The sequence below is a fragment of the Mchenga conophoros genome, linkage group LG16 (genome assembly GCF_057382185.1).
Source record: "Mchenga conophoros isolate Kocher_MC1m ecotype Shallow Benthic linkage group LG16, M_conophoros_male_GT1.1, whole genome shotgun sequence".
NCBI classification, from domain to species: domain Eukaryota; kingdom Metazoa; phylum Chordata; class Actinopteri; order Cichliformes; family Cichlidae; genus Mchenga; species Mchenga conophoros.
Window position 1 is genome coordinate 22,945,952 of NC_140541.1, and position 14,355 is coordinate 22,960,306.

The 14,355-nt window shown below is 39.2% G+C and overlaps 1 protein-coding gene across 1 annotated transcript; it reads left to right on the top strand.

The window, feature by feature from the left end:
* Positions 1–4,756: 4,756 nt before the first annotated feature.
* Positions 4,757–13,764, top strand: LOC146556788 (acetylcholine receptor subunit alpha-like). Its single transcript, XM_085249444.1, has 9 exons — positions 4,757–5,018; positions 6,960–7,102; positions 7,205–7,249; positions 8,612–8,721; positions 9,133–9,328; positions 10,619–10,856; positions 12,522–12,745; positions 12,954–13,190; positions 13,289–13,764. Exons 1-9 carry the CDS (start codon positions 4,976–4,978, stop codon positions 13,415–13,417), a joined length of 1,365 nt encoding a protein of 454 aa, XP_085105570.1. The 5' UTR covers positions 4,757–4,975; the 3' UTR covers positions 13,418–13,764.
* Positions 13,765–14,355: the final 591 nt, after the last annotated feature.

The window sequence follows — 14,355 nt, forward strand, 5'->3', positions numbered from 1 at the left end:
TTAAGTGATTTTCATTCTTTTAACTTACAAAAACTCTGTAAAAACAAGAATCTGGGCACAGTAGCGGTTTTTGATACGGGCGACACGGGCGGTTGCCCGGGGCGGCATCGTGGTGGGGGGCGGCATCATGGGCATTGGCAAAAAAACCCAACAAATTACTTGTACTCATGCTGCCCCGACATCATGCCAGCACATATTGGGAATCGCATAGGCACCGATTGGCTTTCTGTCGCCCATTTGCTGGTAGTAAGGGCGCCCTCCGTTTGCGAGGTGCGCCTGCTGCTTGTGGCAGATTTTAATATTAATTAGTCATTGTCAATTGTTGATTTGTCCTCTTCTCATTGTATGATGCATTATGATGGCTGTCTGGTAGCCATTTGCATACTATGCATACTCTCTCTCTCTACATATATGTGTGTGTGTGTGTGTGTGTGTGTGTGTGTTGGGGGGGGGACAGAGGGAGTGTTCGCACAGGGCGCCAAACAGGCTAGGACCGCCACTGTCTGGGCAAATGTATGGGTAACATTTTACAAACCACATACATACATATCTGCTCACCTTTGCCTTTATACTGTCTTTCAGGGAAAATGTCCCAACTAGTCATTAAAGCCTCTTGGAACCCTAACTGAGCAGTTAAAAGCCTAAAAACTGAGTCAAGCCGAGCCGAGCCGAGTGGGTACTAGTGAAAAAGGGCTAGAAGTCTGAGTTCTCACCCTGCAGAACAAAGGAGATCCGCAGCAGGGGTTGGGCATTATTTTAGCCATTTGTCACTTTTTCGCATTAGAAGTTCCTTTATTTCACTGACAATTTTTTAAAAAAGCATGAATTTACTTTCATTTTTCACCGTGACTTACACTATTGATTTCTTAAGTAATGTTGGTGTAATGCCTGTACTGCCTGTGAAATCACTTTGTTCAGCCATACTTCCTTATGACTCTCCCCATAGTCCATCGCTGAACAATTAAATTTTTGTACAGTCTCCATAGCTTACATATTTTGATCTATTTTTGTGTAGTTGTGGCACAACATTAGCAAATGAAGTGCCTTGAAGTGGCTCAGCTTTGATATGGGATACAGGAAGTGCTATGAAGACCAGATGGGGAACATATGTGACAGCACACCTGACATCTGGCTCATATAAAGTGAACTTGTTGCTCAGGTTGGGGCAGCAACATTCATCCTTAGTCAACACTGTAAGCCAAGGCTTAATATGGCCTTTAGAACAACTGCAGATGTGGGTTATATTTGGCCCGAATATCTACCTCAATCTGGGAACGTTATACTTCTATAGTTGCTGCACTGGGGCTGTGCTATAGATATGGAAAGAAAACTATTAAGTACAGACACGTTGCTGTTTTTTATTAAGAGATTTGTTGTTCATAGTAAGAAAACATACAATAGCTAGTCTTGTGCATTAAATAAAGAAGAGGAAATATATACTAGACATGGAGGGGCTGCAGTGATGACCCTGACACTCTTTCATTCTGCATATTCATGATGACGGGTTGTGCCTAAAAGCGCACATGTCACGTGTCACATGACTTTACAGAAATCCCTGTAACATCCCATCAGTCACACAGATTCACTGAGGAATTAAAACCAAACCCACATTACCTGCGGCAGCACCACTGCACTCTGGGGAGGTTGTTAATTACTGGATATATGTGCAAACAATGTCACATGAAATTTGTGGATTTTGAGTTTAATTACCCACAGGTTATGTCCTTCCATGCAATTTCCAAGAACCAGTCATGCACGTCACCAGTGGCTCATTACATGACCAGGATTTCATACTACTGAGGCCCAGAGAATAAATTTAAGTTGTTTGGATAGCGTGTTTATTCCACGTGATTTTAAATAGTGTTTTCCCTCTAGCCTTGGACACGTGAACGTTCAGACTGTAGTATTGTTTTCTATGTTGTCTGCAGCTTCATTTCCAGCCTTTCCCTCCATTTAGGTCTTTGTGCCTCAAATTTCACCACTAAGCATTTGAGAAGCAATCACTGCTTGACATTTAATCACTCCGGTGTTGTGGCCACATCACATTGAGTTAATGTAAGCTAAATTCAGACTTGTCTCCAGTGATAGTGTGGCAAAATTGGATTTTCATCCAACCGTTTAGTGCCCCCCCACCATTATCAGCCATTTTAAATATATCATAGTACTGTGAATGAGGGTAAGCCGCACAAATAAAGCTATCAAGCTTTCTATCACTCAGTCAGATGTGGTGATAACACCATGCTAGATCAGCGTCTGCCAAATGTATTGTGCACTGGATGTGCATTATTCACAGCATGAGAAATCTGAAAGGCTGTGACCCATGAGATAACTGACCTTTCTCTCTTAACTGCTGAATGGCAATGCTTCCTTCCCTGCTGAACGCTGACCTGAATACATTTACAAGTGCTGAAATATAAGTGCAGAATTTGAAATGGCAATGCTTATCCTTTTAATTAGAGGCTAATGCTTGACATTATAGCACTGTGACTGTTTCTGTGGTTTAATTTATACGCTTTCCAAATGCACACAAATTTTCACTCGTAAAAGCTTAAATATTAACACATAACAATAATATATGGAAACAGGAGTAGTACATATTGAATTAAAAATCATGTGTATGCAAAATATGAGTCAGTGTTTCTACATTTACGTTGCCACAATTTGTAACAAAGCACAATGTTTTCTTTGTAATTTCTAATCCTCTTAATGTTCATCAAACCATAACCATTCAATATGGTGTCCACTGTTCATCCACCACCTGCAGGTATTACATAGGTGCTTTTATTTGTATTCGCTGAATATTTAATCACTCACAGAGCAGATGTAAACACGCAACTCGCACTGTGAGGCTTCAAAGCTGGACAGTGCACCAGAAGTGTCCGACTGAGACAAGGCTGACTGAGCAGATACAATGAAGGCTTGTCCTGCATTACATGACAGACTTGGAGAAAGGCAAAGCGGTGCTAACACGGTGCAAATTCAAATGACCTGAGTGGCTAGTGGGAGAGCAAAGGGGGAGGGTTGAGAAGAATCTCTGTTAATTCAGATATTGCCAAAATGCTCATTTGTTCCTAAGTGAGATGAATGAGGCTCGTGGTTCAGTGGTTGGCTGATTGAACGGAGTAGATATGTGAGGAAATTGAGTTGCTTGACCCACCACTGGCCCGACAGGATGGGGCAGTGCACAGCAAGAAAGAAATGCGTGGGTGTAACACCTGCCCTCTAGAAAGGACACGGTGTGGATTGACAAAGCTTTAAACAAAGCAGTCTCACAACGTGATCCATTCTGAAGGTGTTTCTGGCAGGGGCAGGTCCAAAAATGCTTTTCTATAGGGGTGACAAGCTGAGATCACCACATATTTTGTGGTGGTACCGAAGGCTAATCATTTTACTCAAAGGAGTATAAAGACAATGACAATGTGTCTGCATGGCAACAACAGTAATAGAGCTCTGGCTCTGCAAAAAAGCTCTGTGGGAAAAATGCAAGTAACTGGATGTAACTTTTGTAAGTTTGATGACTTTAACCCCTCCAGCAGCACTTTATTCTGAGTGGTGGCCATATTTAGTCTTTTGTGGCACTAGCCACCCCTGGCCACCACTTAGCATTGCCTCATGTGTCCTGAAACTTTTACTCATACTAAATGGTTTCTTGCAATGACCATTTTGCTCAAGTCTTCAGAAAAAAGCAACATTGAAAATGTACGCATAATAATTAGTTACCCCTAATTTCTTCATATTTTTCTATCAAAATAGAAAATATGTACAGTGGTGTTGTATGAAAAATATGCAAACATAAATGGAAACATACCATATAGCATGACCACAACATAGCCTGGACTCTCTGAGGCAAGCCATCTTGTAATTTCCTTAAGTAGCCTTCAGGAATAGTTGTAAGACATTTCTCCTTGTAAGACATTTAAAGCTCCTCTTTGGATACTGTCTGCCTTTTGTTCCATTCACTATCAACATGATCCCACACTGCTTCAATAGTGTTGACATTTGGGCTCTGGGGAGGCCAGTCTATGATGAATGGTGTTCCATTGTATCTTGATGCATGTTCAATCATCCAGGTAAGGAAATCCCAGAAAGTTGATTCTGCTCACAATAGATATGCCAAGTTGTCAGCTCTTCGGACGTTACCTTTTGGAGATTCAGTTAAAGAAATGGGAACATATTATGTGTTTTGTGACAGGCTGCTTGAAATAACGTAGCTAAAGATACTATTTAAAATGGGTTCTGTGATGAGTAGACACAAAAACATCCGTTTTGTTAGGTGCTTTTTATATGCTGGATTAATACACAGGTCAGTGTTAAATGGCTTAACAACCAAACAAAAGCATTTTTCTAAGAATGGTCACGTGCAAGGAATGGATTAAAAATGAGCGAAAAACCAAACAATGTCCAAAAGAAAAACTGGAGAACGATTGCTAAAGATCACTTAAAAAAAATTAAAAGAAACATCTTGTAATGTTGAACCAATTAAAATCATCTGTCACACTTGAATTTTTGTTTTTGTTTTTTTTTTGTCCTGTGGCACAAACTCATAAAGACAGATTTATCAGTGTGGAGACATCATTTTGATTTACACAGGTCTGTAGATAAGGATTTCAAAGCTTCAATAACAGATTATTAGAAAGAGAAAACGCACAGAGCAAGCATGCTCCGTGTCTTTGCACCTAGAGGTTGTGTGTGGCCAAGTTCATGATGCGATATTTCAGGGGTGGATTACTGTGGAATGTTGATCTTATATGTTGTGTCCCTCTCAAATAACAAGCGTTGGCAGGCAGTCTCTCACATCCACTGTGCCACAATAACAACCAGGCTGCCAGTGGAGAGCTTGAAGGTTGTACAGTAAGTCATTTGCCAGCGCTAAAAGAATCTTTTACGTGGTTCAATGCGTTTTAATTCTCGAGTCATCGACAGGCAGCGTGTCGAAGATGGATCTTAGTTTGGATGCCTGAGTTTACTCGCGACAATGAATGTTGTGATTTTTATTTTTCATCTAGTCACCCTAACAGGTAAGAAATTGTTCTAAACTAATGTGTGCTTGATAACTTTTGACATAGTGTACTCGCCTTTTTTACATTAATTAAATGTTTCAGACATCAGTTATAATTATACATAAATAAAAATACAAATAAATTCCTCATTAATTATATTTACAGAAACTTCTCTGAGGTCAGTGTAAACTGATCCAATTCACAGAACACAACTAATGAGCAAATTTAAGCTTTGTACAAACTGGCTCTCTTGCGAGGCCAAGTACAGTGAGGCTTTTTCTTCTGCGTTTCAACCCTTCATCTGCCTGTCACCACATGAAGTCATCTGCATAATTATAGACAGGCAATTCCTTAGTTTACTGTGTTGAATGTCCCGAGAATCATTCAAGCATTCAAACTACATGTTGCTGTAAAATGGCCTTCATTTCAAGGTCAAGGGAAACGAAAGGAGGTCCTGCTTTGGCTTGTGACAGATGCGTAATGGAAAATGGAAAAAGAATATCTCTATTAACAACCCACACAGTGGAGCCATCACATGTTTCAATGAAGTGTTGCCAAAATTAAACTCTCTGCACATACACACTGTTTGTTGTGTTTACACTACAGGCAGTCCCTATGTCTCCAGGACACAAATATATTGACAAAAACGAAGCCAAAATGCAGAAGCAGTGCGTAAAAAAATTAAGTAATATCGAAGATTCAGTGCCCGAGTTGTCCAGAGCCTGTCCTCACCTCCTCACCACTCCACCATTGTATTTAACAGTTGGAGGATGTTTGTGCTGATATGCTGTGTTTAGTTTTCGCTCAGTGTGATGCCGTGCATTACTGCCAGACATCTCCACACTAGTCTTCTATGTTGTCCCAGAGGTCTTGTAGTTTGTTCAGATGCAACTCTGCAAACCTTGGCTCTGCTGTCATGTTCCTTTTCTTCCCTCCTGGCAAACCTTCCAAACAAGCAACTGTTAATTTGTACTGTTGTGAACTTGAAAATGAAATTGAACATGCACAGGCCAGTAGAGCTCTCTGTGCATTGCAAAGTCTAACTTTGGGATGAATTTGCTGGGACATCAACTCATGGGAAGATTGGTTTTCCACTTGCAAACAATCTTTCTCACTATTAACCCTGGAGAACCCATGGGGTCAGAGCCGACCCCATTGGTTTTCTAGGGAAACCATGGGGTCAAATTTGACCCCATGGGTTCTCCAGAGTTAAATGATGGATGATTGGCATGGGCCTTATAACCTCTCCCAGATTGATGGGCAACAACAATTCCTTCGCAATTCCTTAATCCAGTGCTGATTTTTGCTCCTTAGCATTCTATTAAAACACACTTGAATGTCCCAGAACAGCAAAATGCCCAAACTTCTGCTTTTATAAAGGTGCTCACACTTGCTGATGATTAGTTAACCAACTGCATTTTACTAGCAGCACCCGGCTGCTACCTATCCTTTTAATTCCTATGAAACCAGTCACAGTATAATTAGTTTTTTACTCACAAATTTTGCATTTTTACTCAACTTTTGTTAAATAAATAACAGAACAGTATATTTTTTCATGTCTGTAGTTCATCTGAGGTAATATTTAAATAACTTCAAGTCCTGCTAAGGACAAAATAATAATGTCCAGATACAAAAACCCTTAAAACCCTTAGAACTAAAAGGTATACTTTCTTTTTACAGTCTGCATGTATACGTTTTATTTATATATCAAGTAAAAGTCTATTTTACATTGTAAAATTTCATGTCAGCACATTAAGAGTTATGCAGCACACATACTATAGATACTACACATTATCACGTCTGTTTTCCAGTCACATTAATTTAAGTCACCCTAAGTGTCAGGTGTTCTTAAAAACCATCTGATTTTCCAGCACTCAAGGAGAGCTACCAAGAGTGGTGTCACTGTTTAAATGACTCCAGACGTAACTCATCACAAAGCAACTATGTTGTCTGTTTCAGGCACGGCCTGGGGCTCCTTGGAAGAAACACTTCTATTTAAAACCCTTTTCACTGGTTACAATAAGGTTGTCCGTCCTGTCAGTCATTTCAAGGACAAAGTAAACGTTACTGTCGGTCTTCAGCTCATTCAGCTCATCAGTGTGGTGAGGTCTTAGTTCGCAGTATATCACCTGTCATAAGATTCACTGTTGTCACACAATGCTAATCTCTGTATGAGTAACACAACACATTTTTTGGATCCACAGGATGAGGTTAACCAGATTGTCACCAGCAATGTGCGACTGAAACAGGTTTGTTAATTTTTTGTTGTGTTGTCGTGTATGAAGGAGAAGGAAGGTATTCCTCTATAGTCACTTCTGGCATTGACAAAAAGGCCAAACTCAGTCTAATATTATCCTGCACTGACTTTGTTTTGATAAAAATTCTTCCTTTAATTCATTGGTAGGTGATTTTTGCCAAATACCCAGGATACTATTTTATATTTTATACTATTACTTCCTCTAGTATTGTTCAAAAAAGACAGATTAACCAAAAAAATCTGAATTCGAATTATTATATGCTGTCAGCTTGAAGAAACACAATGAAACACAGAGTAGCTGGTACTCCTCTACAACACTGCAAATTTTGGTATCAATCTGATTCTTTTGGAGAATTGGAATATAAATGTGCCTGTCTCTAAAACCCTTTGGATCAGTTTCTGTTGTTTAAATTATGGTACTTGTTTGGGGTAAATTATATTTTTTTGTTTCCAAAAAATAATGAATTAACCCAGGACAATGGGCTACATACTGACCATATAAGAAACAAAGTATTGATCCTGTCAGACTAGTATCGATGCAGTACCATAACCAGCATTGGTATCAATACTATGGGTATTTTGATAGACCCATCTACCTCTAGTAGCTGGACAGGGTTAGGGCAAATCCATCACTTCCTTTCAAACCAGGACCACAGCTATATTTTAGCTACCAAAGCCAATACAAGGAGGTTTTTCCCAGCTGGCTGGGATTTTTCCCTACCGACACAGGGTCGCCACAGGGACACCGATGGTCTGTAGGGCTGCTGACCACTAACCACTAACAACCAATTGGGGAATATAAATTTTCCCCTCAGGACAGGTTCCCTATAGCCTGTTCACTGACCAGTCTATAGGCCTGTGCGACTAGAGCTTTATTCACCTGTTCCTACAATGTTTGATTGTCGCACATCCGAAAAGACTGGTTAACATCATATGGTTAGTGATCACATGTCTGCAAAACCTCAAAAGTAGACAGCAATCATTCCCACGAGAACTTCCTGAGAAATGACAAATCATCATTATGTTTGGTCTATAATTAACTCACACTTTTCTAAGTAGTTTATGATAAACTATGATCCAAACACCAAAAATCACAGAACAGTAACTATTGATTCATTACTGATTACTTCAAGATAGTTTGTTGTCCTCCAAGCATTGTGCAAAATACTTTGTCCCTCATTACTTCAGGCTTGCTTCACCATCATTGTGTCCACTTTCAGCATGATGATCAGAATTTTCACTCATTAACAGCTTTTGTGATGTTTTCTGTTTTTTCCACTAAACGAACCATTTATACTGGCTGCTATTTTTGAAGTATAAACTATTGTCCTGGCTGTCCCTCTCTGTATTTCAGAAATGGAAAGATGTGAACTTGCAGTGGAACCCAGAGGATTATGGTGGCATCAAAAAGATCAGAGTACCTTCCAGGGACATTTGGCGTCCTGATCTGGTTCTTTACAACAAGTACGTATTCAAGCTATAACTGACCAATGCCAGGTATACATATATTTTTTTTTTCCTAAAACAATTTCCTTAATAAAATTATACTTGACCTGAAAATTCTGACTGCAAGAAAACAATCAGCACACTCATTAGTGATATTTTGGATCACACATTTCTATACTTGCAGCATGTAGTGCGTGATAGCTTGGATTTCATTGTGCTAAATTTGGCCTCTGTATAGCAGATTCCCCCCCCCCCCCGTGCCATATGCCGCATTGACACACTGCTGTTTTTTTCCCTTGACAACCAGCTCTGCTGCCACAACAACTTGTGCCAACCGCACCCTGTCCTCAAGTGCTGATGTCCCCCAGCGTGAACATTTAACTTATTATCTCCTGTGTTGATGCCGCCTGTGCTTGTCTGTACCCGCAGTGCCGACGGTGACTTTGCCATTGTTCATGAGACCAAAGTGCTGCTGGAGTACACTGGGATGATCACATGGAACCCACCCGCCATCTTCAAAAGCTACTGTGAAATTATTGTGTTGCATTTCCCCTTCGACCTCCAGAACTGCAGCATGAAGCTGGGTACCTGGACCTACGATGGGAACTTGGTCGTCATCAATCCCGTAATACATATTACCCCATTCACAGGCTGTTTCTTAAAGTTAGTTGAGGAGATTTATGCCACTCTCAACTAGTCTGCCTCAGTCCAAAAAAACCAAAAGTGTACACAAAACCTACAAAATAATGACAAATGATAACTTCTGTTTTGCATGAATTAAAGACAAAATTATTAATTGACACAAGAACTCAAGCTGTCATTTATACATACACTAAAACGGTGTTGCAACATGTAAATAATTTCGTTTCCTTTATTTACACTGGCAAGGGATAGACAAGAAGTTCCCCTTCTAGTCTTTCTGATAAGCTTGTAGACAACTACAGTTTTAGCCAACTAAATTTGAGGAAAAGTCATGAATTGCATATAAAGGATTGACAGAGTGACTATTACATCAGCCATTAAATTATTAACTGCTGTTTTAAAGCCTCAATTTCTGACTTTAACCATGCTTTGCTTAAGAAACCAGATGTACTACTTGGACAAGAGTGTGGCGTTAATCAGCTAGCACTAGCTAACTAGCTTGGTTAGCAAAGTGCACATGATACAAATACAAGCTTAAATTAAAATGAACAAACTGAAACAATCAGTCTGTTAGTTTTTTACTTCAACAAAATACTGAACAGGCTAAGATGCAACAGACTAAGAAGGTGCTTAATCTGTATGCCCACATTATAGCCACTTGTCAATCACAGCCATGTCTTAATCTCTTCGCTATATCTAGCACCCATATTTTAAGAATTCAACTGGAAATGAATCGACATCTATATAGTAATTTTCTAGGCTTTATCAGCTTCCACTGACCACTCGAAGCAATCAGTTAAATGTACTTAATAATGCATTCATAGGGTTCTTTATTTAATACCTCCCTAAAGAACCTCTTTTCCATGGCTAATCTAGAATCTCTAATTAACCAAGCTTGTGATTGGATGGAGAACCTGGAAATAACCCATTCAGGTACAAGAAGAGCATGCAAACTCCACAGAGAGAGCACAAGTGAGAGTCTGAACCAGGTATTTTCTTGCTGTGAGGCAGCAGGGCTAACCACATCACCACCATTGAAAAAGACTTAAACCCAGCGAGCAGGATGATAAATTAATGAGATTATTTATCAAGTCAAATGCAGGGTTATTTTCTCACAAACACTGTTACAATCTGACTTTCTTTGCAACCAGATGAAAAGAATGGAAGCAGATTTAAAGCTTACTAATTTAACTTTCTTTATAACTTTCTTTACATTTCTCTAGAAAATTTACATAATAGGAATAATTATCATCATATTCATATTTCCTGACAGGACAGTGACCGCCCAGATCTGAGCCACTTTATGGAAAGCGGAGAATGGGTGATGAAGGATTTCCGTGGCTGGAAGCACTGGGTGTACTACGCCTGCTGCCAAGACACCCCCTACCTGGACATCACCTACCATTTCCTCATGCTGCGGCTTCCTCTGTACTTCATTGTTAATGTCATCATCCCGTGCATGCTCTTTTCCTTCCTCACTGGCCTTGTCTTTTATCTTCCCACGGATTCTGGTATGTTTACACTGAAAAATGTAAACCAAACAATAAAACATCTATCATAGATCATAATATACAGAAAGTTTTAAACACATCCTCTCACTAAAAAAGATATAAACCATAATTCTTATTTGATATACTAATATACATTAATATACTTGAGGAAGTTTCTCACAATCTTGACAAATATAGTACTAGATTTATCTCGAGCTTTGCTTTTGTTGTATGCTTTTCAAATATTTTCAAAGGGAATCATTACCTGCGAGCCAATACTTCAGCCTCTTTGGAAAAATGGTATGTTGTTTCCTTTCAAGAGGCTGACAGAAAGATTTATGCCACTTTCATGTCTGGAAGGAACAGCCAGATAGCTAGCTTAGAAGTCTACAAGCTAAGCTATGTATAACATGTCCAAAGGTAACAAACTCCATCTACTAGTACTTGTAAAACCTCAGTAACCTTAAAACCTTAAAATTGCATAGACAATTGCAATTTTCACCTAAAAAAAAATCTGTTTAGAAAAGGAAACATTTAAAATGTTATTTAATCACGTTTTTCAAATCTGTTTAAGCACATTTGCTTGAGCTTCAGACAAAGCCAGCTCTTTTACTGTTTCTTGTGTATGTGTACATATATGCAAATGATGTAAATTGTCAAAATTAGACCATGGCCACTATTTGGTTTTCCTATTATGATATCAACTGAAACCGTGTTGGAAAAATCCTTAAATGCTGCCTGTCAGTCCAAAGTGTCTCTACACTGGCTTTTTCAGGAACTGCACAGCTTATGTGCACATCTGGCCATGTTCCCAGTGTGTCGGTCTGCTTCATTACCCAGAGTCCCTCTGTGCTGTCATGTCTGAAAGCAGGCCTTTGCTTTAATGTATAATACATCACTTGATCCCTGTTTCTGATATGGCTGCTGACAGGAGGAGGAGATGCTAGTGCCAAAAAAGATGCCCTCCCTGGGATAAATGCTCTTACTGAGCAACAACAAAAACAAACCCAAAAAAAAAGAACATGTCTCACATTTTACTCATGTGAAATGGTGTCAAAATCTCTTTATACTCCTGGCTTTATGAAAGAGGAAAAAAGTAGCCTATCACTGTTTGGATTTGATTTGCTTATTTGGGTGAACGATGCAAATGTGCTGCTGTATAAATTCAAATTAAAGTTAGTTGATGGAATTCAGGAAACAGCCCTCCCTGGTGGCAGTTTAATAAGATTGCATGTTCATGCAGTTTAATCTGCACGACATTTGCACCTATACCTTCATGTTTTTCAGGTCAAGTTATGGTCTAAACATGTTATCAGCCCTTCAGTGTATCGGGGATTAGTTATGGCATAAACATGGTGTCCTACATTTACCATCGTAGTTCCTAAGAATGTAATTACGTTATTTTCTTTCTTTTTTCTTTTTATTTGAATTATGTTTAGACTACTGAAGAGGTCAAGAATAGTAAACAAGAGAAAAAAAAGATCAGATGAACATCTACGTATCATGTTCTGATCAAAACTGCATACTGCGAAATGGAATTTGAACTGAAATAATTTAATAGCCAATTTTATGTTCTTTGGTTAGTAAGTCCCTATTTACACAGCTGACTGTGTTTGAATTTCTATACCTCATGCGGATTTTTACACAAACTAAGAAAGAGTGAATGGTTACAATGGTGTCTTCCAGGTGAGAAGATGACCCTCAGCATCTCTGTCCTGTTGTCTCTGACTGTGTTCCTGCTGGTCATTGTGGAGCTGATCCCGTCTACCTCTAGCGCTGTACCACTCATTGGGAAGTACATGCTCTTCACCATGGTGTTTGTCATTGCATCCATCATCATCACTGTCATTGTTATCAACACCCACCACCGCTCCCCGAGCACTCACACAATGCCAAACTGGGTCCGCAAGGTGAGCACAAGAAAGCAAAAGACTACATTTTGATAGTGGAGCTGAATAACTAAAGGAGTAGATTTGCTCAAGCGAGGCAAGCTTGAGTTTTTCTCCTGCATTATATTGCCATCTAGTGGTAACAGACTTAAAATGTTTTTTTTCTTCTTTATCCATCTTTTCTGGCATTGTACACTCACTGACACATTTTTCGTCTCCTTCATGATAGGTTTTTATCGAAACCATTCCCAACATCATGTTCTTCTCAACAATGAAACGCCCGGGAAAGGAAAAGCAGATAAAAACCATCTATGGTGCTGATTTTGATATCTCAGATATCTCTGGAAACCAGGCCTCTGCTGTTCCCTACTACTCACCCATCACAAAGAATCCTGATGTGCGCAGTGCCATTGATGGGGTTAAATACATCGCAGAAACCATGAAATCAGATGAGGAATCCAGCAGTGTAACCATCCTTATAATAAACTTTTTTCCTAATATGTTGCTAAAATCCAATCTAGAGTCCTGCAATTGATACATTTTCTCTAATGTTTTTTTTTTCAGGCTGCTGAAGAGTGGAAGTTTGTGGCCATGGTGTTGGATCACATTCTGCTTTGTGTCTTTATGGCTGTGTGTCTAATTGGCACATTAGCGGTGTTCGCAGGCCGCCTCATTGAGCTGAGTATGCTTTAAAGACCCATCCTTTATATTCTACCAGCTACACTTCTCAGGTGATCACATTCACCTTTGGTTTTTGAAGCTCCTGTACAGACCTGACAGCATTTACAGCTTGTTCTGCCTTTCTCTTGTTGTTTGTTTTTGGAGTGTGAACAATTGTATCCTGTAAGAACATGTAATTTGCAGTGTTTTCATATTTATATTCAACATATTTTGACAGAGTTACTTTTTCCCTTGTGTGTATGGACAGGAACATGTGTGCAACTGGACATAAATCTAATGTTGTGTAATATTGTGCAGCTTTACTTGACACCTTTATACTGTACAGCTGAATAAAATTGTTTTGTCCTGTTACAAGGTGAGATATGACTGAAGGGTAGACTTTATAGCGCAATAAGCAGAAAAACAGATTAAAATTGATAGCCTCCTTCCTGCAGCTCCTTGCTTTATTCTGTTCTATTGAACAGTGCTGTGCTGATACAAGAGCACTGGCACGTGCTTCATACCACTAAAAATATGAAAATTCTGACCTACACCTTCCAGGGTAAACATAGAGATTAGGAAAAAAGAATCCAGTTCTAGCTAATGTACGTAGCAGCACACGGCAGACTGACAACTTCTGGAGCATATTTGAATGTCTTTAATATCAAATGGTACATGTTAGAATCATAAAAGCTATAATCAATTTATAGCTGGTAATTGTGTTAATTGTGCCTAAGTTTAAAGCACGAGGGTCTGATTTATAATCGTGTCACTATTATAAGTCAGACTTATTTTTCTGAAGCACTTCTGCCTTTTGTTTCCCACGTCACTGTTTACACTGTACACCTTATGTCAACTCTCTATTTGAAATTCAAATATTAATGCAAATCAAAATTCAAATTCAAATTTTATTTGTCACGTACACAGTCATACACAGTACGATATGTAGTGAAATGCTTGGACAACTGCTC

Coding starts and splice junctions, on each gene's coding strand:
- LOC146556788 (XM_085249444.1), top strand. CDS start 4,976: ATGAATGTTGTGATTTTTATTTTTCATCTAGTCACCCTAACAG. Junction 8,722..9,132: donor GATCTGGTTCTTTACAACAA/GTACGTATTCAA, acceptor CTGTACCCGCAG/TGCCGACGGTGACTTTGCCA. Junction 9,329..10,618: donor ACTTGGTCGTCATCAATCCC/GTAATACATATT, acceptor ATTTCCTGACAG/GACAGTGACCGCCCAGATCT.